The sequence below is a fragment of the Rhinolophus ferrumequinum genome, chromosome 25 (assembly GCF_004115265.2).
Source record: "Rhinolophus ferrumequinum isolate MPI-CBG mRhiFer1 chromosome 25, mRhiFer1_v1.p, whole genome shotgun sequence".
NCBI lineage: Eukaryota > Metazoa > Chordata > Mammalia > Chiroptera > Rhinolophidae > Rhinolophus > Rhinolophus ferrumequinum.
Genome location: NC_046308.1, coordinates 40,238,267 through 40,265,054, shown reverse-complemented (window position 1 = coordinate 40,265,054; position 26,788 = coordinate 40,238,267). Strand labels below are relative to the sequence as shown.

General features: G+C 49.5%; 1 protein-coding gene across 1 annotated transcript in view; it reads right to left on the bottom strand.

Moving 5' to 3' along the window:
* The window catches only part of LOC117017368 (uncharacterized), a 68,324-nt gene that overhangs the window by 21,308 nt on the left and 20,228 nt on the right, over positions 1–26,788 (bottom strand). Inside the window, exon 6 of the mRNA XM_033097481.1 lies at positions 9,696–9,793. Coding sequence (XP_032953372.1) covers positions 9,765–9,793 — 29 coding nt within the window. The 3' untranslated portion in view covers positions 9,696–9,764. The remainder of the gene's footprint in view (positions 1–9,695; positions 9,794–26,788) is intronic.

The following is a 26,788-nucleotide window of genomic DNA, read 5'->3' as shown; positions in this document are numbered from 1 at the left end:
GGCTCAGTTTATGATTAACCTGTTCTAGCTCCTAAGGCATTGTCTTGCCTGCACCTGGAGGGTGCTTGCAGGCTGCTGAGGTATGCGATAAGAATGGCCGGTTTCTCGGACACAGAGCACAGATGGTTATCAGGATAATTGATGGTTCCTGTCTTGTGGAAATGGGATTTGGGATGCTTTTGTGATTTAGTTAGTTTCTGGTTAGGGGTTAACAATTTACTTTCTGTGAGGTAATGTACACTTGTGACTGCTAGTCTGCACGTACCCATAGGGTATATAAAGAGTGATTTTGAATAAAGACGGTGCTTCAGGATCACTGGAGACCGGCCGCATCATCATCATTTGTGAGTGTCTTTGTTCATTCCCACTCCCCCTTTTGGGCTTTTCGTTGACTTGTGGCTGCTGGTCGGCCACAAGAACCAGGAGATAGCACAAATATATTGTGATGCAGGGACTCAGCTCCCACTCCCCGCACAAGAACACAGAATATGGTGAGGCCAAAAAGGAACACCTATGGAGCCATAGATAGGGGAGTCACACCACTATACTCTTCCTAGGGGCTGGGCTGGAGATACAGGAAGCAGGCTCCAGAATCTACACTTCTCTGCCAGCCAACCAACCAACCAACCAACCAAACAACCAACCCGATCAACCCACTTGCTAGCTGCAATCCGCAGTCCGCTTCTCTGTGAACCAACCAACCCCTTGCTAACTGCAGTCCACGCTTGCTAGCTCAGCCACGGCAGTTTTATCAGTGGCCAATGGCTAACTGGTCACAGCTGATGGCCAACTAGTCACAGCTGATGGCCGTCTACTACCCGAGCCAGCACCTTTCCACATGAGGCCGGGAGCCTGGAAACTGCTCTCTGGGACTCTGTCCCCACACATGTTTATCCCAAAGTAGGATGGGCTGTTAACCTGAAGCCTCTCCCTCATGTCAAGCCCGGCTCCTCTGACCACACAGCTGCTGATCACTGTTTCATCTTTCGCCAAACCAGTACACCTCTGGTACTTTCACTTCCTCTCATGGGCAGCCCACTGAGCCCCATTACACCTTGAATTTCTGCATCTTTGAATGTTGCTACTCCAGTGCGCCATACTCCCTCATGGCCTCAGCTTTTCCTCTCCAGGCCCTGGGTCCTGGCCATTCTGTGCCCTCCAGGCAGAGTCTTCACTTCCCTGAAAGGTCTGAAATTTGCGGCCAATCGCCACACCAACCACGACCCTGAGCCCTCCTGCCCCCTTGTCCTTTGGTCACCCCTGCCTTACAAAACCCCAACTGGACAGCTTCTTCCGACCCATACACCAGCTTATAAAGGCTGTCAGGACAGTGTGGTGACTGGACAGTGCCAACGCCCACCTGGACCTTCAGTGGTGTTCTGTAGTCTTTGGGGTCCTGATGTGCTCCCCCCTTCCTTCACAGGCTTTTCCAAACTCCTTCCCCAGCCTCCCCCTACCATCTACCCCTTCACACTCCCAAAGTGACTGTCTCTTCCTTCCTTGACACCATCACAGTCACAGAGTGGCAATGCCCCCAGTGCCCCGCTCCCTGCAAAGATCTGCATTCGCTCCACCCATCACTCCTCCTCAGGTCTCCATTGAGGAGAAGCCCCTCCATTCTCCAGGCCCCACCTCCACAAGATCTGCCCACCAGGCTCTCCCCAGTGTGTGCTGGAGCTGCTCAGACCTGCTCACAAGACTAGGCTGTGACACTTTCTTCCCACCTCGTTCAGTGGCATCATGCTGGTAGCTTAAAGTGGACCATGGAGAATCAGCAAACACTATAACTTAGGGCTTCCCCCACAAGAGTCCACTGAAAGCACTGACCAGCTCCTGCTGGAAGTAAACACTCCTGGGGTAAGCAACCATCTCAGTTTGCCCAGGACCATCCAGGATTTAATCCTAAGTCCCAGGAACTCTCTCAGTCCTGGGCATCTGGGACGGTTGGTCAACCCTCACCTCTTTACCTCCACTGGTCTTACTAAACTGTACTCAAGCCTCCCTCTGGTTGGGGAAGTCCTGCCTAGAACCTACGCCCTGCCCTCCCCAGGGTTTTACCTGGTCTCTCATCTCCTCCCCAACCAGGCTGTGGAAGGCACCTGTTACAAGTCCTCTCCTGTCCTGTCCAACACGCCTCCTACTTCAATCAACTCCTTCCTGTGCCCTGCCCAGGCTTCTCCCAGGAGGGTCACCAGGACCCTTGGGCTGCCAAATCCTTAAGCACCACTTGCTCTTGCCTTACTTACTGTAAGCATTCTGCATCATTTTAGACTGTTGACTATTCCTCTACTTCCACCTAGGTTTCTATGACACCTTTCTCTCCTGGCTATCCTTCTACCTCCAGCTACTTCTTCTGGTCTTTTTTGAGGACTCAGGACCTCAATGTGAGCAGTCTCCAGAGCTCCATCATCAGCCACCCTCTCTTCTCACATTAAATGTTCTTTCCAGGGGAGCCCATACAAACCCATGAGCCCCCTATGTGCGTCCCCACCCTTTGCCTCTCTCCTGTGCTCTGGGTGTGCATATGCAACTGTTTGCTGGACGTCTACATGTGGATGCCCCAAAGTCACTTCAAATCAGCTAGTTTAAAACAGAACCGAATCTGTCACATCTGCTGCGATACAGTCTTTCCCTGTTCACCCTGTCTTGGTGAATGACTGCCAGCTGTCCCAAATGAAGAATCTGTGATGAGAAATGCTAGCGAGGATGTGGAGAAAAGGGAACCCTGCTCACTGTCAATGGGACTATAAACTGGTACAGCCACTGTGGAAAACAGTATAGAGGATCCCCAAAACATTAAAAAGTAAATCTACCACATGATACAGCAATTCCACTCTGGGATTACATCTGAAGGAAACAAATACACCATGTTGAAGAGATAGCTGCACCCCCATATTCGTTGCAGCATTATTTATAATACCCAAAACATGGAAACAACCTAGGTGTCCATCAATGGATGAATGGGTAAAGAGGCTGCAGCATACACACACACACACACACACACACACACACACACACACGCTCACACATACGCATGAAAACTATTCAGCCATAAAAACTAAGGAAATCCTGCCATCTGCAACAACATGGATGGACCCTCAAGGCATTATACTAAGTAAAATACGTCAGAAAGAGAAAGACAAATACTATACAATTTCATTTACACATATGTGGAATCTAAACAAAAACAACAACAACAACAACAAAAACCAAACTCAGAGAAGTCTGATTTCTTAGGGACTTGTTGCCAGAGGCAGGGCATCGGAGGACGGGGGAATGGAGGAAGGCGAGCAACAGGAAAAGCCTTGCAGCTACAGGATAAATACCTCCTAGGAATGTGATGGGCAACATACTGACCATCGCTGGTGCTGCTGGGCCATATGCAGAGAAGTTGTACAGAGGAGAAATCCTGAGAGTTCTCATCACAAACAAGAAGTTTTTTCTTTTTGTAAATTGTACCTGTTTGACACGACAGATGCTAACTAAACTGACTGAGGTAATCATTTCACAACATATGTAAGTCAAACCATTATTCTGTACACTTTAAACTTATGATGTGGTGGACTCAAGATGTGTGACTAGGTAAATGATATGTTTGCCTCCTCTTATGACCACATCAAAATTACAACTAAACTACAGAACAACCATCATTGAGAACTGCCTGAAGTCCAGGTGAACTGAAGTCCTACCTCTAAGGACATACAGAAGAAGCCACCTCAAGACTGCTAGGAGGGATGGAGATGTGGCTGTTCCCACACCCACCTGTGACAGCTAAAAATCCAGAGGGATATCAACTGCGGAGGTCCCCGAGCATGGGGGTCCCAGCTCCCCATGGGGGTCCCAGCTCCCCACCAGACTCCCTAGCCCAGGATTCCAGTCCCAGGGAGAGAAGTCTCCGTAACTTCTAGCTGTAAAAACGCAGGGGTGGCATGCCCGGTCGTCAGCTTCGGACCTAGCCAGAGCATCACCCGTCCGCCTCCAAGGGTGACACACCCAAAGGGCCAACTGCACAGGCACCAGAGCCCTGGGTAGGCTGAATGAGACGAACGGCGGCCAGAGTCCCCGTGATCCTCTTAAAGGGCCCATTCACGGACTTAGTTGTTGATGCACTCACTCGCTCTGAGGTCCAGCATTTCGGCAGCAGCTCAAAAGGTGCCAGAGACATACAGGGAGGAACTGAGTTGTCTACCTTCAGGAAGAGGGCTGGAGGGGCAGCTTTCGCCCAGACAGATGTGCTGGCAGAATTGACTGTTTTTTGTTGTTGTTGAGCCCTCCACTCTCCCAGTGTGCAGATGCAGGCAGACGCTATAGCTGCGTGTCCATCAACCTGTCTGACAATGTTCCTTGGCCTCACCCTGGTGATTCCCTGAGACCCCGCCCCACCCAACTTTCGGACACACCCAAGCCGATTCCAGTGGCTTTTCCACACAAACAACCTGTCTTGGCTCATGCTGCAGACTTTCCTAAAATCTCTCAAAGGTTCACAAAATCCAAACAAGCAGCATCTGGCTTCGGCATGTCCCATACCTCAAAAGACATACTTCAGATTGAAAGATACACACAGACTGAAAGCAAAGGGTTGGAAAAAGATATTTCACAAACACGGAAAAACAACAACAAAAATGTCGGGGTGACAATACTTACACCAGACAAAATGGACTTTAAAACAAAGGCTACAGCAAGAGAAAAAGAAGGACCACAAGAGAAATAGCAGCCCTAAATGACACATTAAATGAAATGGACATAATTGACATATATAGAGCACTTCATCCTAGAACATCACACTACACACTCTTTTCTGGTGTACATGGAACATTCTCAAGCAAAGACCATATATTGGGACATAAAACTAGCCTCAGCAAATTTAAGAAGATTGAAATCATACCAAGCATATTCTCTGATCACAAGGCTTTGAAATTGGATATCAACTACGAAAAGGAAGCAGAAAAAACCACAACCATGTGCAGATTAAACAGTATACTTTTAAAGAACGACCAGGTCAAAGAAGAAATTAGAGGAGAGATCAAAAGATACATAGAAACAAATGACAATGAAAATACATCCTACCAAAATTTTTGGGATGCAGCAAAAGCAGTTTTCAGAGGGAAATTTATATCAGTACAGGCCTGTCTCAAGAAACAAAAGAAATCCCAGATAAGTAACCTCACGTTACACCTTAAAGAACTAGAAAAAGAAGAACAAATGAAACCCAAGGTCAGCAGAAGACAAGAAATAATAAAAATCCGAGCAGAACTAAATGAAATAGAGAACAAAAAGACAACAGAAAAATTAATGTGACAAAGAGCTGGCTGTTTGAAAAGATTAATAAAATTGACAAACCTTTGGCTAGACTCACTAAGATAAAAAGAGAAAAGACACTAAGGAACAAAATCAGAAACGAAAGGGGAAATTATCACGGATGCCTCAGAAATACAAACGACCATCCAAGAATACTATGAAGGACTATATGCCACCAAATTCAATAACCTAGAAGAAATGGACAAGTTCTTAGAAACAGATAGCCTTCCCAGGATGAATCACACAGAACTGGAAAAACTAAATGGACCGATCACCAGTAAGGAAATTGAATCAGTCATCCGAAACCTGCCCATAAGCAAAAGTCCGGGACCAAGATGGCTTCACTAGTGACTTCTACCAAACCTTCAAAGAGGATCTAATACCAGTCTGCTCAAACTCTTCCAAAAAATTGAAGAAGAGACAATACTCCCTAACTCATTTTATGAGGCCAACATTTCCCTGATACCAAAGCGGGTAAGGACAACACAAAAAAAGAAAACTACAGACCAATGTCTCTGATGAATACAGATGCAAAACTCCTAAACAAAATTCTAGCAAATCGAATGCAACAATGCATCAAAAAGATTATTCATCACCACCAGGTGGGGTTCATCCCAGGGGTACAAGGATGGTTCAACATATGCAAATACATCAATATGATACATCACATTAAAAAAATAAAGGAGAAAACTCCTATGATTATATCAATTGATGCAGAAAAAGCGTTTGACAAGATACAACATTCATTTGTGATTCAAACACTTAATAAAACAGGTATAGAAGGAAAATACCTCAACATAATAAAGGCCATATATGACAAACCCTCAGCTCATCTCATAATTAATGGTGAAAAACTGAAGCCCTTTGCTCTACGTCCAGGAACACAAGAGGGCTGTCCCCTATCACCTCTGCTTTTCAACACAGTGTTGGAAGTCCTCGCCAGAGCAATCAGGCAAAGGAAAGATATAAATGGCACCTAAATTGGGAATCAAGAAGTTAAGTTGTCACTCTTTGCAGATGACGTGATGCTGTATAAAGAAAACCCTAAAGACTCCACCAAAAAACTATTAGAAACAATCAACGAATACAGACAAGTTGCCGGCTACAAAATCAACGTACGAAAGTTCATTGCATTCCTATATACTAACAATACAATAGCAGAAAAACAAATGAAAAAAAAATGCCTTTGTAATTGCAACAAAAAGAATAAAATACCTAGAAATAAACTTAGCCAAGGATGTGAAAGACCTATATGCTGAAAACTATTAAGACATTTTGAAAAGAAACTGAAGAAGACACAAAGAAATGGAAAGACATTCCATGCTCATGGATTGGAAGAATCAACATAGTTAAAATGGCCATATTACCCAAAGCAATATACAGATTTAATGCAATTCCCATCAAAATCCCAATGGCATTTTTCAAAGAAATAGAACAAAAAGTCATCAGATTTGTATGGAACCACAAATGACCCCGAATAGCCAAAGCAATCCTAGAAAAAAGAACAATGCTGGAGGTATCACACTCCCTGACTTTAGCTTGTAGTACAGGACTACAATAATCAAAAAAGCATGGTATTGACAGAAAAACAGACACACAGACCGATGGAAAAGAACTGAGAACCCAGAAATAAACCCACATAAATATGGACAGATAATGTTTGACAAAGAAGCCTGTTTAATAAATGGTGCTGGGAGAACTGGAAAACCACGTGCAAAAGAATGAAACTGGACTGCTATCTGTCACCATGTACCAAAATTAATTCAAAATGGATCAAAGACTTAAGCATAAGACCTGAAACAATAAACTGCATAGAAGAAAACATAGGTACTAAACTTATGGACCTTGGGTTCAAAGAGCATTTTATGAATTTGACTACAAAGGCAATGGAAGTAAAAGCTAAAATAAATGAATGGGACTATATGAAACTTAAAAGCTTCTGCACAGCAAAAGAAACCATCGACAAAATAAAGAGGCAACCAACTGAATGGGAGAAGATTTTTGCAAACAGTCCCTCCAGTAAGGGGCTAATATCCAAAATATACAAGGAAGTCATACAACTCGACAATAACAAAACAAACAACCCAATTGGAAAGTGGGCAGAGGACCTGAAGAGACATTTCTCCAAAGAGGACATACAAATGGCAAATAGACATATGAAAAAATGCTCTACATCACTAATCACCAGAGAAATGCAAATAAAAACCACAATAAGATATCACCTCACTCCAGTCAGAATGGCTAACATCAACAAGACAAATAGTAAAGTGTTGGAGAGGCTGTGGAGAAAAAGGAACCCTCATACTCTGTTGGTGGGAATTCAGACTGGTGCAGCCGCTATGGAAGGCAGAGAGGAGGTTCCTCAAAAAATTACGAACAGAATTACCATATGACCCAGCAATCCCTCTCCTGGGTGTCTACCCAAAAAATCTGAAAACATTTATACATAAAGACACGTGTGCTCCAATATTCACTGCATCTTTCCAAGACATGGAAACACGCAAAATGTCCTCCGATGGATGAATGGATAAAGAGGCTGTTGTGTATATACACAATGGAATATTATTCGGCGGTAAGAAAAGATCAAATAGGACCATTTGTGACAACATGGATGGATCTTGAGAGTATAATGCTAAGCGAAATAAGTCAGACAGAAAAAGTAGTGAATCGTAGGATTTCACTGATATGTGGTATATAAAACTGAAAACAACAAAAGAACAAGACAGACAAATGAAGGAACGAAAACTCATAGACATAGACAATAGTTTAGGGGTTACCAGGGTGTAAGGGGGAGAGGGGCTCTGGAAGAGGGCAAACGGGGTCTAACATATGGTGATGGAAAGAGAACTGACTCTGAGTGGTGAACACACAATGTGAGATATAGATAATGTGTTACAGAATAGTACACCTGAAATCTATGTAACTTTACTAACAATAGTCACCCCAATAAACTTTAATTAAAAAAAAAAGTAATGAAGACATGAGGTAACGCATGGGGAATATAGTCAATAGTATGGTAGTGACTGTGTGTGGTGCTGGGTGGGTGTTGGACTGATGACTTCTTAAGTTGCACGCGTGTCTGGCCACTGTGCTGTACACCTGAAATCAATATAAAATGGTGTTGAATGTAAACCGCAATTGAAAAATGTAAAATGGCGGGGGGGGGGGAAGCTGAAGGGGAGTAAGAGGTTCAAATTTCTAGGTACAAAACAAATAGGTCATGGGAATGTAATGTGCAGCATGGGGAATAGAGTCAATGATATTGTGACCGCGTGGTACGGTGTCAGATGCTTGCTGGACTTATCATGGTGATCACTTCTTCAGGCATATAAACACTGAATAACTATGGTGTACACCTGAAACCAATATAATATTGTACGTGAGCTACATTTTAATAAAAATATTAATGAATAAACTTACACAGTGATGCATGTCAGTTATATCTCAATAAAACTGTAAACCAAAATGACTCGTGCTTAGATGGAGTAACTCCCATTAGGAATTCTGTAGCGAATGAAACCTGCAGTTAAATGTAGAGGATATGAAGTATTGGAATGTTTTCGTTAAATCATGTTTGGTTAGTTTTAATATGCATCTCTTCTGTGTTTGGGAAAACATGCCCTTAAATAATGTCAACGAGTCAATGGTGTATCAATTCGTAGTCTTCAACGTAAAATCCGTGCCATATCTGAGTCTTCCTGTCAGGAAGCAGAATCACATGTGGCACCTAGGAATTCCCTTCTCATTTTAGGGAATGTGAATGTCAGGCTCTTGCATGATGAGCGAGGACACTTTTATTGATCTGGGAAGAGTAACAGGTAATAATTTCACTTTTGATGAGACTTTATCTCGATCAGACTTTATCCATGGACTTTACAAAAACAAATTTTTGTAAGCTTTGGTTTAAAAAAAAAAAAAGGAATCTGAGATTTGTTTAAACACCGGCCTCTCACCCACGACCCCTTACCCACGCCCAGTCCACCAACCCCTAGGCATCCTAGAGACTCTACCTCCTCCGTGTTTCTGGAGCCCCTGCTCCTCTCTGCGACCCGATGCCCCTGCCTTAGCCAGACCGCTGTCCCTCTCGCAGGATCACGGCCACTCTCAGTAGCTGCTCTTTCTGCCCCCAGTCCGGATCAACTCCCGTCCATACTTCATAGAAGCAGCTAGAGTGATTATTTCTAAAAACAAGTCTGATCAAGCTATTCCTCTGTTTAAAATTTTTCAGTGGCTGTGTGTAGCTTTCAGGATGAAGTTAAAACATTTTAGTGTACACACAAGACCCTCCATGATCTGGCTCTAGAAGGACACCCCAAGGTCACTGACCCAACCCTTGGTATAACATCCAGGAGCCAGAAAACAGCTGTGAGACAGCCGGGTGCTGAAGGAGCCAGTACCTCTGAATCAGACGCCACCGTTCCTGTCTCTGGTCCTCCAAGGACACGTGGGATCTGGGCTCCACCACTTCAGCGATTAAAGAAGATGCCGGTAATACCTGCCAGGAGGGTTGTTATAGGATTAAACTAGATAATCCAAGGAAAACCGTGGGACACCGCCCATGCTGCCAGACGCTCAGCGAATGTACAATAGGTTATCATTATTGTCAGTATGATTAGCCCTTAGACTTATTCTCGGCCACCTTTCCCTCCAGGTTCCCCCTGACCCAGCCACCATACGCTATTCCCACTGCCGAGGATGCCCTTGCCCTTTTCTTTGCCAGGCAAACTCCTACGTGTCCACTAAAACGCAGATTAACCGTTACGTACTACAAGTATTATTCCACCTCCAGGAAACCTTCCTGCTGCCCACATCTGATTTTAATGTCCTCTCTTTGTCCCCTTGGCCCTCGGTCTTGGCCTCCACCTTGATACTGCATCGTATCATCTGTTCACTTCTCCATCTTCACTACAAACTGCTAAATTCAGGAAATTTGTCCCCTAAGTGCTAAACACAGGGCCTGGCATAGAGTGTCCCGAAACACCGTCACTGAATGAAAGAATGAATGAATAATGAATGAAAAATGAATGAAGCAGCAAAATCAGGGCTCATCCCCTAAGTCTGCAAGCTGCTGCCTTTTCCTTGCCCTCCCAAAGAACATCTCAAAGCATTTAAATCCCCAAAAGAAATGCATCAGGCTGACTCCGTCCTGGGTCTCCAGACACTTCAGAAAACTCTAGCTGAGGGATGAGTCATGGGAATCCATTTGGGAGTAACTAGTGGCTACTGGCAGGCCAAGCCAGTGCCAGAAAACAACAAATGCTCATTGTGAAGCCAGCGAAATGAAACCAAGGTTGGGGGCGGTGGGGTGGGTTGCAGGGAAGAAATCCACATTAGAGAAAGAAAAAAGAGGACAAAGCAAGCAAACTATTTAAGCAGACTGAGAAGGGAAGGGCAGATTAAATCAAACCTCAGACAGGCAATCAATGGACATTCAATTAACAGTTACATCATTACTAATTTATACAAAACATCTACAAACTACCCTTTCCTCCTCTGAGAAGACCTTGAGTCAATGCTTCCCAGCTGTTCAGACATTCCCTGCTGACCCTGCAGGGCCTCAGGGCCACTGTGCCCATTTCCAGCCAGATCCCACGGCACTGGACGGCCAGATCGAAAGACGCAGGGGTGAAGGGTGGGCCTAGGTAGATGCACAGAGCTTGACCTGGAGTAGAGAAAGGATGTTCAGAGCAGTGAGGCCATGTCACTCCTGGAACTGGAGACAAGTAAGCACTGAAAGAGGCCAAATTCAGAACCAGGCAACCAGACTTGCAGCAGCCCAGGGGCCCAAGGGGCCACAGACCCTGGCTCAGCCTTTGGATACCTTGTTCCCTGCAGTCCTTGCCACGTTAAAATACGTGCCAGGTGCAACAGAAGGCCTTCTTCATACTCAGAGCATCCACAGATGGGGCAGGAGGAAGGTCTCCACTTGGGGGCAAAGGAGAAAAACGGATGGAACCCACTGCACAGGGACACCCCACGGTCACTGACCCAACCCTTGGTGTGACATCCTTGGGCCAGAACCTCGAGGCAGCAGAGCACTTGAAGGAGTCGGGCGGAGCTCAGTCCTGGCCGCAAACTTGAGCAGGACCCTCACCACTCTGGGCCTGTTTCCCGTTCCAGTGAAACAGGATAATACCGGTGTCCAGCTCAAGGTTGGGTGAGACATGGAGAGCGTGCGTGTGGAGCCACTGGACCCCCGCACATGCGCCTCCTGGTGTCTGAGCACCAATCTGGGCAGTGCTACAGAGCTGATGCCCGTGGTGGAAGCAGAGAGGGCCAAGGGAGGTAGGAGGGAGGGGAGAGAAATGCCATTCCTCGTTGCAGTATTCCTGATGGATGAATTCTGAAAGATGCTGCAGGGACTGTCTACACACACAAATCACAAATACCGTCCCATTTTTTAAGCCCTACAAAAGCCCAGCTTTAAGCAAAGCAATTTCGTAAGGAAAGCATGAGTGCTTTCTCCAGGGATGCCACACCGTTCCTGCTGACACAGCCCTGTTTTCCCCTTGAGTGGGCCACAGCAGCTCTCATCATCCCTATTTTATAGGTAGGAAAACCTACTCACAAAGAGGTAAAATGACTTGCTCAAAGTCACACAGTGGCAGATCTTACCTCTCTTCAATTCTATGTTTTCCCGCCCATGATGCTCCTGAGAGACAAGCAGAACCAATGGATTTCAGGGAAAGAGCGCGTACCCACGGTAAGAGAGAGGGGTCTAATAAGCAGAGCTCTCCTTACCCCAAAATGCTATCCATCTCCGAGTCCCCTCAACATCCCAGGGGCCTCTCTCTCTCTCTTCCTACATTTGCAGACTTCATGAACCTACGGTATGTATCGAGGTTTTTCTTAGATCCTCGTTACATCTCTACCCTGCTTGACAGAACACAGCCTGCTCTGTCACTCAGGTGTCTGAGATGTAGGCATCAGTTGAATCACAGAATGAGAACCTGCAGGAAGTGGCTTTCCCAACTGTGGCTTTTAAACACACATGACTAAAATAGATATTTGGGAGCTAGTCACCCAGCCAACAGCCACCTCCTCAGCCCGGAGATGCGGCCACCATTGGCAAGTGCGCTTTCTGACAAATTTTATTGTGCAGATTAACAACTTCCCAAACTGAAACAGGAGTGGAAAACTGGCCCAATAATAAGCCCTCTCATCCCTCTTTCCAGGAGGAACCTGCAAGGCTTAGTGCCCGTCACTCCTCTCCATGAAATATCCTTCCCTGCATCCTCTTCCCACAGGCCATCGACCGATTCATTTGCTCACCATGATTTTTAAAACTCAAATTTTATTAGCAATTTAACAAGGGCAATAAATACCAATACACTGTTTGCACCTGAGCTAGCCCTGCCTGTCCTGTGCCCAAGGCTATTTGTCAAATCTAAACAGCCCTCTGGCCACCTGCACGCTGTGGTGAGGACACAGACCCTTCTGCTGGGCACCCAGCAAGGACAGGGGGTGCTCTGAGGACTCACACTCGGGGCTCCCTCATTGCTAAGCGGGATACTGAGCCTCCTGGAAAAGAGGGCAGCTATGATGGGGCTTTAATGCTAAAAAAGAAGAACCAGATCCCACGACGCACATCATCGTAACCACTCTGAACTTCCACTTCCTCATCTGCACAATGGGTTACTATCTATCACCCACCTCCCGGGATTGCGGGTGGGATTAAATGAGAAGCTAGGTTCGAAAGCACCCAAAAGCAAACCTGCACACAGAGGAGATGGTGGCCAATGAGGGGTAGGTGGGTAAGAGGGAGGCTTCTCTGTACTAGAGTCCTAGGATACCTGAAATCACCTACACCGGGTTCTACGGAAGGATACACCTTGGGTAACACCTTTCCTGCCTCCTCCCATTCCTTACACGGGCTTACAGGCATATATGTGTGACACTGTGATGCTGCATCTGTGTGCAGGTGTCAGGAACTCAGTGCTGAGCAAAACAGAAGCGGTCACTGGTGCCCAGGCTGGGCTCTAGACTCCTGTCTCTAGCAGCTGTTCAGGGGCTCAGACTCAGCTAGAGGCCGATCCTTCCATGCAGCTGGGCTCCCAAAGGAGGAGCTCTGAAACCCTGCTCCTCTCTTTGGTGCTCAGTGGCCTCCCTTTTTTCACAAACATTCAGCAAGATCCTCCTGTGTGCCGGGCTCTGTGTTAGTCTGGGGCACAGAAGGAGATGTGCCAGCCCAACCCAATCCCTGGCCTCCCAGAGCTCGGTGCCCAGTAAGGGAGAATGAGCAGTTACAATGCAGGGTGGGGGGGTGCTTCAAAGTGAAGAAGTGCAGGAGGCTGAGGGAGCATCTACGAGGGGACTCGTTCCGGTTGGGGGAGGAAGGAAGAAAGATCTTCCTGAAAGAGAAACGGATAAGCAGGAGTGAAGCAAGAGAAGGAAAGGAGGTGGGGGCAGCGGTTCCAAACAGGGTGAATAGCATGTGCAAAGGTCCTGAGGCAGAGAAAGCCAAACCTACACTTAGGAACTGGAACCAGCACTGCAGATGTGCAACTGCTAAATGGATGGAGTCCCGCAAAGAGACTCAGAAGAAAGGTCCTCATAGTCCCTGCCCTCAACCAGCCTCTGGTCAAATAGGGATACAGGACCAACACCCTGGAGACAGACTTAAGACAAAAACAATCATAGAAAACCAGAACTTGTTAATGGGCGTACCCTATTCACAGTGGATGAGGTGTGATCGCAAAATACGGTGAATGTTTACATTTAAAAATATATATATATTATTACAGTAAAAGACACATTGCCCTTAATCCCCCTCACTTCAAACACACTTATCCCATCGTTCTTGCCACGTTTTGAAGTAGTTCTGGAAGTCCTCTTTTGTGAGTGTCTTTAGTTGGGCTGTCGTGGCTGCCCGGATGTCCTTAATCGATTCAACACGTTTACCTTTCATGGTCATTTTGTCTTCGGGGAAGAGCCAGAAGTTCCAAGGTGCCAGATCTGGGGAATAAGGTGGATGAGGACACACCATAATGTTTTCATTTCACAGAAATTGCTGTTCCATAAGCGATACGTGACACTGAGCGTTGTCATGATGGAGGATGAAGTAAAGCCACTCACGAAAGAGGACTTCCAGAACTGCTTCAGAAAGTGGCAAGAACGATGGGATGAGTGTGTTCGAAGCGAGGGGGAGTATTCTGAGGGGGATTAATAGCAATGTGTCTTCTACTGTAATATGATATTTTCAAAAATTTGAACAGTCACCGTATTTTATGATCAAACCTCGTGTAAGTCTTTGCCAAGGGCTGGGATGTAGCCAGGAAGAGCTGAAGGAGTTAATCTGGGCAGGCCTCTCAGAGGAGGTGAGCCAGCATGCTCAGCGTTAAAGAAGCTGTCTGCCTTCCAGCACCCTGAATGGCACCTCCAGGCCCTGTGTTCTCCCATCTCATTGGAAACCTGGGACAACAGGAAGGCTTTATGTGCTTTGCCTGTTGCATATAAATGCAAACACAATGCCATCCCTTTCCAACTATTCAAGGGCACATTTTAGAGAGGCTTAGTGTGAGTGAAGCTCACTTGCTCAGCCAACTAATAAAGGCAACAAAAAGTATCTGTCTTCCCACCCTCTTCCCAGCCCCCAGCCCACCCCTGGAAGGTACAGTCTGTGCTGCTGGCCTCTCCTGGTGAGCAGGAAGGTTTCTGTGAAGATGCAAAGGCCCTGCTCAGTCTCGAGGAGACAGTGAGGGAATGCACTCCACACAGAGCAGCCCCATCCCCCCTTGACTGCTGGGAGAAGTACTGTGCTTCTCCCTCTCACCTGGGAGGGATTTGCCCTGGAGCCTCCACCCAGCCCTCTACCTACCAGAATCCCGGGACCCTTGGAGACCACTCCCCCACCCCACTGGCAGGGAGCGCTGAGCACAGCACAGCTTGTGGCTCTCCAGATGCCTCCCTTCTAGCTCCCGCTTCCCACTTCCTTTCATTCTGGAGGCAGCTCCAGACCGGGACCAGCCTGGAACTGTGGCTGTTCTGCACAGTCCGCCACAAGATGCAGGGCCCAGCGGGACCCACGCATAGTCAGAGCTACAAGGACAACACAGACCCTGGGGGCAGGGCAACACTTACGTCCTTCATTCGCCACCTGAGTATGGCTCTGGGCTCAGATTTGGCCTCAGCCCACCTCTTATGTAATCTGTCTAAGCCTCAGTTTCCCCATTTGTAAAATGTGGGTTCTTGTAAGGATTTAAATGAGAAAATGCATGTAAAGTAATTGGCACACTGCGTAAAATATTCAATAAATATCGCCTACCATTTCTATTATCACCTACCATTCCAGGTCACCTCTTAGACATTCTGTCAACTGACTGGACCCTACCCATGATACCCTGGCCATCAGAAGCACTTAAAAAAGAAAACTTTTTAAACTGAAGTACAATGTACGTACAGAAAAGTGCACATAAGTGTAGCACTCAATAAGCTTCCTATATAACCAGCTCTCAGATCAAGAAACAGCATCATCAGTACTCTGGAGGCCCCCTCGTGCCACTTCTAAGGGTAACTACCATCCTGACTTCCATCACCACAGATCACACTGCCTGTTCTTAAACTTTATGTAAACACAATCGTACAGTGTGTGCTGAAAGCACTTTTCACAGATGGTATCTGATTTGCTCTTCCCTGAGCCCTGGGAGATTAGGGTTTTTTGTTTGTTAGTTTTATTTTTTTATTGTCTCCATTTTATTGCTGAGAAGACAGAGGCTTCAGCTATAATAAATGACTTGCCCGAGGCCGCACAGTAGGTAAGGAGGCAAAGACTCTAACCCCAGGCTGGCCCATCTCTCTTTTGTCACCTTTCCTCAACACCAGGGTACTTCCCACACATCATACAACGCCCTCTCCCCCGCCAACCACTCAAGCCTCCCAGAAATTCCCCTCCACCAGGAAGCTTCCTTGGGTTGCTCAGAGGGGAGCCATCAGCCTGTCCTGCTACTCCTCATTTCAGCCTGGACACTGGGTCTTAACACACAGCAAACCTGAGCACGTACCTGACAGGTGTGCCCTTTCTGCCTGCTATGGGTTCGTGCGGTGTGTCAGCCCATCTCTTCTCCACAAAGCTCTGGGGTCACAAGCCCCAGAGGGCAGGACATGCTTCTGGGGTTCATTCCACACCCTGCCCAGTATGGATGGGGCTGGCTAGAGGCTGGGGAAGGTAGGGGCACCTCTGAATCAGGCCCCGGCCACGTGGGAGCAGTGGAAGAGGGCACGTGCTCCCCTGGTTTAATAAAAGGCTCCTTGTGAGTCAGCCTAACGAGAGGCATCAAACAAGAGTAAAGCAGGGCTAGGGGCCCCTTTTTGAATCCTGATACTGCAGGTCACGTGACCTTGGGCCAGTTACTTGCCCTCTCTGAGCGTCAGTTTCCTCATTTATAAAACGAGGTGATTGGATGAAATCTGACGTGACACATTCACTGTGCCCTGTAGCCATCTGTGTCTGTCACAAGTCGGCCCACAACCCCTCCCACGGAGCCCGTGCTCGGCCCCAGACACCTCTCAACCCCACGCTACAGACATCACCACCAATCAGCAGAAATGCGCGTAGGAGGAGCCTAACTGACCCCACTGACCACGGCCAGCACCAGGCGGCAGGCGTCACTGGGGCGCTGCCGCCACGCATAGCTCCTGATTGTGCCCCAGGGTCCAGGGCTGAAAGGTCATCCAGGACGATGAAGGTGGACCCCAGGATCCTGGCAGCCTTTTCCTAGGTCCCTTGCCCCTGCAGGCTCCACACTCCATCCTGCCCACGGCTCTCCGACATAATGAATTCTGGGGTACACAGTCCCCAGCCCATACTGGGTGTCTGGAGGAACACCCCCGGGGCTCAGGCCTCTGCTTCCTGCTTCCAGAGCCTCCTTCTGACTCAGGGGAGTAGCAGTGCCCCTACCGTGATTCCAAAATGAGTGTCCCCGCCCCCGTACACCACCTCTGCTCTCACCAGGCCCCCCTCTCCAGTCCCCATCAATGCCAGACTCTGCTGGGCTCGGAGAGGAGGGGAAGTGCTTAGGGCCAAGGTCCAGGTAGATCCAGGGTTAGTTACCCTGTGTGCTAGTTCAGCGCTATTATGGGTTACGCTAATCCCACAACTCACCAGGGAATTGTGTTTTGAGATCCACACAACAGACTTTCAATCCCACGTGTCTGTGAATTGAAGCAGCCCATCCAAGCTTTCTGGAGCAGAAGCTCATCGCTGGCCTAAGGCGCTGGGATCCAGGGATTCTGTAGACAAGAGCTTCACAAGTGAAGCCGTTCATTCAACAAGTATTTACCGAGCACCTACTGTCGTCCAGTAGTGCCCTAGTCGTTGGGGATGCAACACAGAGAAGCAGACACAGGCCCTGTGCCAAGGGAACTCTTGCCTTGTGGGAGAGACAGACGACGGCCTCTGCTGACTTCCCTGAAGCATCCAAGCATGGCCTGACGTGCTTCACAGCCACTCGTCCTGACACTCCGCAGGGTGAGCTGCTGAAGGTTCCTCCCATGCTGGGTGCTGGAGGCTTGAGCAGAGACATCTACTGGTTCCTGGGAGAGGCACCAGCCATGGTGGACAAGCCATGCCCATAGAGAAAAGGACGATTCTACGGTTCAGCTGTGTGACCCTGTGCAAATTACTCAGGCTCTCAGAACATCTGTTCTTTCCTGGATCAAATCGAACTGATAGCCCTAATGGTGCAGGGTTGCTATGAGGATTTGCGACATCACATGAGGATGGACACTGCAGATGCAACAAGAGCCAACAACGTCACTGACCAGGAACATGGGACGACGACTGGCTCCACCCCAGGTCCTGAGGACCAGCGTCAAGCTCTGAGCATCCCCCTCTGCTAACTTTCCTCCCCAAAGAGGAAAGGCGAAGACATTCTCTCAACTGCCTGCCCAGGAGGCCTCGTACTGATGGAAACGTCCTTTCTCACCCGAAATCCCCCTACTAATATAATCCAATTGCTGGCCGGCTTCCAATTTGCACCCTACCTGGCAGATCTCATGTTCCAGCTTATTTGCTTTGGACTCTGGCAGGACTCTTACTTTTCTAAAGAGAGTGGGATGGCACTGTTTTACCTCAAATAAATCGGTGAGCTTTCTCCACCTAGTAGTTGCTCGCTCTGTACTCTTAGCTTTGGGTCATCGGAAATCTGTGGCCTTCTGATTAGGTGTCTGCAACACCACCTAGTCTCATGGAGGCTCAAAAAATCTAGCCAGTCACCCCAGTCTTCACCCTCCCTGCCCCCAGGACCCCAGAGCCAATCTAGCGTCTGACAGGTTCAGGACACACCTGCATGGACATTCGATATGGGCCCCGTCCTGGGGGGAGCACACCCTGAGCGCCGTGATGGCCATACCTGGCAACAAGAGGCACTCAGTACAACGGTGCTACACACGGATGCGTGGACCTCTCCGCACAGCCCTACGGCCAAGGGTCAGGCAACTAGCTGTCCGCGAGGCAAGTCCTGGTCTGGGACGTTTCCCGCAGCCTCAGGCCTTCACCTTCCTGGCTGGGGACTCTGCCCGGAGAAAAGAGTCTTGCGGGAAAGTGAGTCCTGGCTTTGCCTCTTGTTCATGTGGTGTCTTCACCTCCCAAAGGCTGGAATGTGAAGAAGGGCAGAAGTGCCTTATGGGGTTCCAAGGAGGGGTACAAAACAAGGACCCACGGGAAGTACTTTTGGCTCAATATAAGTTAACATCTACTGGTATTTTTTAAAGAAAATCACTAGCATTTGCTGAGTACCTTCTACGTGCCAGGCAGGACCCTGAGAGCTGGCCAATGCTCCCTCATTTGCTGCCCGGGGAGGGACGGCCTGCCTCGTGAGTGGTCAAGGGCATGGCCCAGACTGCACAATCCATGGCTCTGCCACTCACTAGCATGTCTCCTTATGCGACCTCTGTGGGCCTCAGTTTACTCATTTGTAAAATGAGACGACTATAGTCCCTACTTCACAGCGTTGTCAGGTCAACTTAATGCATATCAAGCATCGAGAACATAGTCAGTGCTCAGCAATGTCACCTTTCAGAATACGGGGAGGAGGAGCAGGATCAGGAGCAGGAGGAGGAGGCAGCTGAGGCTGGATAACTAGCCAAGCAGTTTCTGTCTATAGACAAAAGGAGAGCAGCTGGTGGGGTGCTGAATGGATGATCTCAAGTTCCTTCCAAGAATAAGAGTCTACCATTCACTAAACCTCCCGGGGCTTCGGTTTTCCTAGCAATAACATCGGCGTTACCCTTACTGGACAAACACTGCTTTATTCTGTGTAACAGTCTCAACCTCTGGAAGAGCAGCTGTACCCAAGGATCTCTGCCTCCACCATTTGTGCAGGCCGCTGGTGGCCTTCAGAAGGTGCCGGGTGTGTTGACCGAGTCCTGGGTTGGGGGCAGGAGTCCTGGATCCTGATCACACCTCCCAATCAAATAGCTCTATGGTTTTCAGCTCGTTCCTGGAATCCTGAGAGTCTGGGACAATAATTCCCACGTGCCCTACCTCTCAGGTTTGTGACCCAGTGAGATCCTTAGGAGACGGGCAGAAACCACCAAGAGCATCGTAAGCCTCTGAATGTGTGCTATCCACCAGGAGGTGGCATTGGCAACCTCAACGTAAGGGCAGGCTGTGCCTAAGGAGGCTTGGCAGCGGTGGGAGGCAGGTGAAAAGCTCCACCACCTCCCCTCAGGGAATGATGCCATTAGGCTCTTCTGGCCCTCCCTCTACTCAAGCTAGCCTTCTCTACCTCTCAAAAGGCCTCTGCTGCCTCCAGAAAGAGAGAGGCCCAATTTCCCACCTGGTCCCTACCCTCACCAGGGACATTCTTCTGTCATGATCTTACGAACTGCACAAGGCCAGGGCGATACTGGAAAGATCAGTGATAACCACAACTGTAATAGTAGTGCCCCGTCAGATTTCTTCCAGAGGTGACCTGACGTGACTCTGAACATCCAAGACCCCAGTTAGATGCCACTCCTGATAACCTGGGCAGCCATGACAGCCAGCCGGGCCCCAGGGCTGGTGACTGGAGGGGATGGTGACTCGGCTGACCCTGGCCTGGTCCCGGCAGGGCGGGGCTGCTGTAACCTCACCTGAGCTCCGTCAGTGCTCAGACTTTGTGGCTCACGAGAGGGTTCCATCAATGCCTCATTTCAGTGCCTTTTTCCGACCTCCAACCTAGTCTCTTCCCTGCATGGCCTCCGTGTTGGAAAAGATTGGCATACGATTCAGGGACCACTGCTTGGTGTGGTCTCCAGTTGATTCCCCAATATTGCCAGTGACCGCTCAGTTAAGGGTCAAAGAAATCAGGCCAAGGAAAGAGAAGCACCAGAGTGTGTAAAGGGTCCCCTGGCCCCACCATGCCTGGCCTCCTTGCCTGTACGATGAGGAACAGAAGTGGTGAGGTACCCAGAGGGGAAGTCAAGGAAACGAGGAACGGGTCCGCGCACATTTCACATAGTCTGTGTGTGCGCGCACATGGGCCTGCACCCACACGTGCACACAGGAATTCTTATGAACAGAATTGTGAAACAGATCACCCGGGTGTCAATCCCAGCCCTGCTTCTTACTGGCAACGGGCCTTGGGGGTAAGTAATCGTCTCCTGTGGACCGCAGCCTCTTCACCTAGTGAACAGGTACGATAACAGGACCTTCCTCTTACTGAGAGGATGACCTAAGATAACGTACCTGCTGAGACTCAGACATAGGGGTTACGCTCATTACACTCCGGGCCCAAAGCCACATCCACGGGAAGAGCTGGGCTTTGAATCCCCAGTGATCTGACCTGGGAATGGCCGACCCCTACACCACACAGCCTCTTGGCGAGGAAAGGACACCCCACTCAGGCCACCCAGCCAGGCGGAAAGAGGCAGAGAGCTGTCCCCCAAAAGGGACAACAGCACTTCACCCCTTGAACGCAGTCTCCCTACTGGGAAGTCTCGCTGGGCGGGAGAGCAGAAACCACCTCAGCACCCCCATACAGGCCTCCATGCTCCACAACTTGTTCAACTTTTCTGTTTCATTAAGTGTGCCTTGTAGCCAGTCCCTCACTTACTTACACATCTGAACAGCCCCTGGGCTATTAATTTCTCATTGTATCAAATCCGTCTCCTTTGAGTCTGGCCTTTGAGTCTAAACTCCAACTCTAAACTTGTGTTTACTCCAGGGCCACTTCTATGAACCTCCTGTCCTGGGAGGAGTGGACAGGAGGTCACTCCCTTCCCTGCTCCCTCCTCCAGGACCTTCACGTGATTATCTCACTTGAATCAGGGACTCTGTGGGGTAGAATTTATTATATGTCCATGTTAGTAGAGAGGAAACTGAGGCAGCAATACGTAGCCTGGATTTCCTGTTTCCAAGCCAGCTTTCTTCTGCTGATCCACGACATATCAAAGAAGACCGGGAGGCCCTGCACACACCAGCTTCCATTTCAGCCTCTCTGTGGCCACAAGATCCCACAGCACCCCAAACAAAGATAACCGCCACCCTCTGGTTTTCTCTGCTTCCTCTACGCAAACTGCTCCTTGAGAGAAGCCCGAGGAGAAGGAAGGGCCAGGAGCATGAGGGCTGCCTTCCAGGTGAGGGGCAGGGGCTCCCAGGGTCTTGCCCAAGGCCTCACACAGTGAATGGCAGGTCAGCCTCAACGTCAGGATTGAGTGACAGAGTGAGGCAGTCTGGTTAGCTTCGGGACTCGCCACCCCTACACCCACACCTCCCAAACCCTGCAGCTCAGGCCCCAGAGACCCTGGGGAATAGCTGGATACACAAGATGGCACCAAGTGGGTGGGTACAAAAGCAATCAGGAAAGTGCAACCTTACTTACAGAGGGTCCTGGGACACCCTCAGCCCAGAAGCTGAAGGCCCACGCAGCCTTCCTCTCCCTTCCTCACCCCCATGTTCTATGAATTTATCTCTGTAACAAACATTTGCTAAACATTAGTTGAGGCCACTTAAACAAGACCAATGTTTATTTAACACCTACACTGCGAGGCACTGGGAATACGACTGACCTTAAAAGCAAAGCAGGTGTGGGGGCCCGGCCCTCTAGGAGGTAAACTCCATTCCTGGTCCCTGGAGGTGACAGGCACACGTGAGTAACTTCAAGTGCAATGAGTGCTGGGTTCCGGGGTCCCTCTGCCATGAAGGGAGGGCAGAGAGGGCTCACAGAGATTGGGGAGGGGAAATTCAGGCATCAGAAATGCCCAAAACAGCCCCCTCTGCAACACGTGGCCCGAAGCACATGCCCTCGCCCAAGACTGCTCAGCTGCTGTCCAGGAACTCCCCCGGCCATGCATGCCCCACGGCCAAATGCTCCAGTACCCCCTTCACAGCACGTCTGGAAACAAACTCAGCAGCTTTCCCACAGACCCCCGTCCCCTTCTGGCTTCCCTTTTTCTGAAAGTGACATCACAGTCTCCACAGTCCCCTGGGCTAGAAATCTCAAAGGTCTTGCTGACACTTCCTGCTCCCCCATCTGCTGTTCCCAATCGGTCAGCAAGTTCTGCTCTTCCTTGGAAACGTTACTCACTGCGCTCCCCTTCTGATTTCACTCCCCTTCTCCCTGCCCTGGACCCCTCTCTGGGCACTGCACTGAGCTGCCCAAGGGTCCTCGACACCTCCCCAGACCGGATGCATCAACCTGATCCTCTTCCCGATGGTTTTCCAGGTCCTCCTGATTTAAGTTAGTTATGCCCTCCCCCTCCACCCTTCACCCCAAAACGGACGCTTTCTGCACTTGCCTCACCCAATCCTCAGAACAGCCCCTGCCCAACTCTGCCTGTGCAGCCCCCCGCACCAGTGGAGTCCTTCCTCCTGTCACGGTCCCAGCCCCATCTGCCCGCCTGTTTGGGGGCCAGTGCACATCCACACACGCCTGACCATGTGCTGTGTCCTCCTTTTCTCCCACTCGCATCATAAACCTGCTGAAGGACTAGAGCCCTGCCTCAAGAAGATGTTCCTCACTACCCAACCCCTGCTCGGCTGATACATTTACTTTTCATGGGTTGTTATTTAAGAACACCTGTGAGGCATCTTTCTATAAATAGCCTCTCCCTCCCGTTTTCGGGCCCAAGAATAGGAGAAGGAACTGGGGTTCCTGAATGCTTCCCGGTCTGTGAAGTAGCATGGAGTCGCAGTGCAGGACCCCCTATGAGCCCCCTTTCCTCATCTGTACGAATGGAGGTGCTCACATCTAACTCATGGGGAAGCCGGGATGACTGAGTAGAACAAGCAAAGCGCTCAGTCAACACAATGTTAAATGGATTCCCTCTTTCCTTCCCATAATTTACCTTGGTGGTACGAGAGCTGTTTGGTTCGCATTGGAGGCATACCCTATTTTATGTAACCAAATGTTACAATCAAGTAACAACTGTTTCTTAACATGTTCCCAGCATGAGCAGGGGCCAATTTATGGGATGCAGAAGGAAAACGCTTGCTCTTGGTTAGGAGCCCGGGATGAGAAAAAGGGCACCAGACAAAGGCTTCGCTCCTCAAGGGACTCACTATCTGGGTGGGGAGACCAATGGAGATAGATAATCGTCAGTAGTAGGCGGGAGCAGGAAGCCAAAACAGTGCTACAAAGAGGCAGTGTGGAAGGAGCCCACACAGGGGTGCTCAGTGGGCACCCGCCGGGCGGCCCTTTACACGGACAAGTCATATTCCCGCCCCACTGACATTGTTGCTGAAACGATGCTTTCTGGCAGGTGAGATTATCCCCATTTTACAGGTGAGGCAAGTGAGGCTCGGGCAGGGTAAGCAATTTGATCAGTCACTCTGGGAGTGACAGCAGGATTGGAACCCAAGTCAGTCCAACAATTAGCAAACACTTCCTGCTGGGACCTAAGGATGGGGGACGCGGGGGCAATTCCCAGGAGGAGGAAAGAAAAGGGCCCTGAAGAGGGTGTAAAGTGGTGGTGTGAAGGTGGGCAGAGGATTATATCCAGAGACATAAAGCTGGGGCCAGCCTGTGAATGGCCTTAACCTACGAGATGCTGCGCGGGAACTCTTATCCAGTAGCCCAGGGGGCCCGTTCAGGCCTCTTGAGATTGGGTCATGTGCCATAAGCACCTTCCTTTGCAGGAAGGCAGGCATGGTCTCAGGCTGCCCAGAAAGGAGACTGTTACCATAACCCGGGGGTGGACCACTAAAACCCCAAGTGGGGACAGTGGCAGGGGAAAGGAAAGGTCAGACAAGGCGCCAGAAGTCCTCGAAAGAGCTGAGAGGGCTGAAGTGATAGGATAGGAGAGTGGATGGGGGGAAGGCAGGCAAGAAGGGGCACAGTGGTCCCAGAGGCCCAGCCTCATGGCCCAGACAACCTGGAGCTCTCTCCACATGAGGGAGTCAAGAGCAAGAGCTGGTCCAGGGTCAGGGTGGCTGGACATCCTGGGTGCTGGGGCAGCCAGTCTAAGCGCTGAGAGAATGCAGAACCAAGAATCAGCCAGACCCCAGACAATGAGCCGGGGTGGGGAGCCAACCCTTCTGCCCCACAGGGAGGAGAAAGTGTTGAGCTGACACAGGAAAAGCTCGAAGAACAACTGAAGCATGGGATGGGGAACAGGAAGGATGACCAGCTTAACGTGTACTGTAGCAGCACAAGAGCAATGGCCTGGGAGTCCAGAGGCCTCGGGTATGGCTTCAGAGCTTTGGACAAGTCGTTTCACCTGCGGGAAACTCAGTTTCTGGGAGACCAAGAACACCTTCTTACAGGGTGGTAGTACAGATCAAATGGTAGTAGGGCCCTAGTAGAGATCAAGTTAAGTAAGTTTTCTAAGAAGCATTTGGAAAACTTTGCAGCTCAGTATACACATAAGGGATTCGCACTATGCAGAAGTAACAAGAGATGCTTTCTTCACACACATGTTCACCACTGCCCACCCCACCAGCCGCACAATACTGGCTTCCTCCTCGCCACTCCTCTTGTTTTTCCAGCCTTTTTTCCCTCTCACCCAAGACAGGTCTTCCTGCCTTCTTCCTTCCTTCCATCATGATCAGGCTGAGGCCTGGTCTCCAAGAGCCCCTGCCTCCCAGCAACTAGGACCTTCTCCCTGGAGCCTCCACTTCTCTCCCACCCACTATGCAAAAGTTCCCTCATCGTCTTCAGGGAAAACAAACTGGCAAGGCAGTCCAAGAAGCTGACCCAGTCTCCAGAAAAAACTTCTGGTGCTGGGAGAAATGTCAGTCAATGGTCAAGATGCCTTCGGAGCAGGGGGATGGAGAAAACACACACAAAAAAAACAGAATTTCCTGTCAACCCCCCTCCTCTAACCGCTACCTCGTCCCCACCAGGTATTCCCCAGAGCTCTGAGGCCAGAGCTCCTGGTGGCAGGTCCAGAAAACACCGGGGGGCAGAGCTGGTGAGGCAGGCAGAAGCCGGTGGGCAAGCCCGGGGCCCCGTTCCCTACAGAAATCTTGCTCTACAAGAAATGAACAAAATATGGAAAATTAAAGAAACCCAGACACTGTAATGTGTGCCTTTTAGAGTCACTGTCCAAAGGGTCGTGACCTTGAAGAACACATCCAGCCAGTGAGGAAAATAATACACTGATTAATGATGAGACATGAGCTGCAGCTTCAGCGAATACAATCAGCCTGATGATGCCCAATGGAGTTCCAGGGGCTTCCTTCCAGGGTGGGACCGGAACACAGCTGACCTCTCCAGGCCCCTCACCTCTATCACATAAGCACAGACACTAAGGAAGTTAAGCTGGACCAGACTTCTCTCTCGGATGACCACTGCCAACCCAGACAGCCTCTATCCCAGGGGATACCACGCCAGCTGTTGGCAGGTGCTCCTGGAAGTATCACTGTCACCTGGGTGACTCACAGGACACTTAAATGAAGGTAGATCTCTTTGTTACTGGCAGGGCGCAGTGCTCTTGGCCAATGCTGAGATGCCCACCTCCTGGCAAAGGGGCCCGACAGAGCCCAGAGCTTTCCTCCTCTTTCCAGACAACACAGACCCTTGGCATACATGCCCAGGAGAGACACTGGAGGGAGGTGGCACCCTGTGGCATCCCCAGACAACAGCACCAGGAAGAACGTGGCAACATAGAGATACCAAGAGCTGTGCAGCCAAAGGTCCAATAGAGGAAAAACTCTGCTCATTGCCCCACGCCAAGCAGGCCAGAGGGCTCTGGGCCAGCCCCCCCCCCCCCCCACCGTCTCCACCACCCAAAAGGCCCTGGGCCAAGATTCCCTGGGCTCCCACTCCTCCACTCTCTCTTCAGTTTGAGGGATCTAGGGGAAGAGACACAGGTGCTTTCAGGGCCTTGAAACCCCTGTCTCAGGTGTGGCAAGCTGGCCCTCCACAGGGCCAGGTCCCAACAGCTCAACTCTCTGCCAGTAGTCACTGGAGACAAGGTCAATCAGCTCCCCTCCCCCTGTCCTACCCTATCAGGACCCCGTATGAAGGTCTCCAGAGTTCTTCCCTCTCTTCCCTCCCAGTCCAGTGAAATAGGATGGGATCGATGGGAGCGCCATTAGTCCAGGGAAAGAAAGTCATTCCTGATAGGA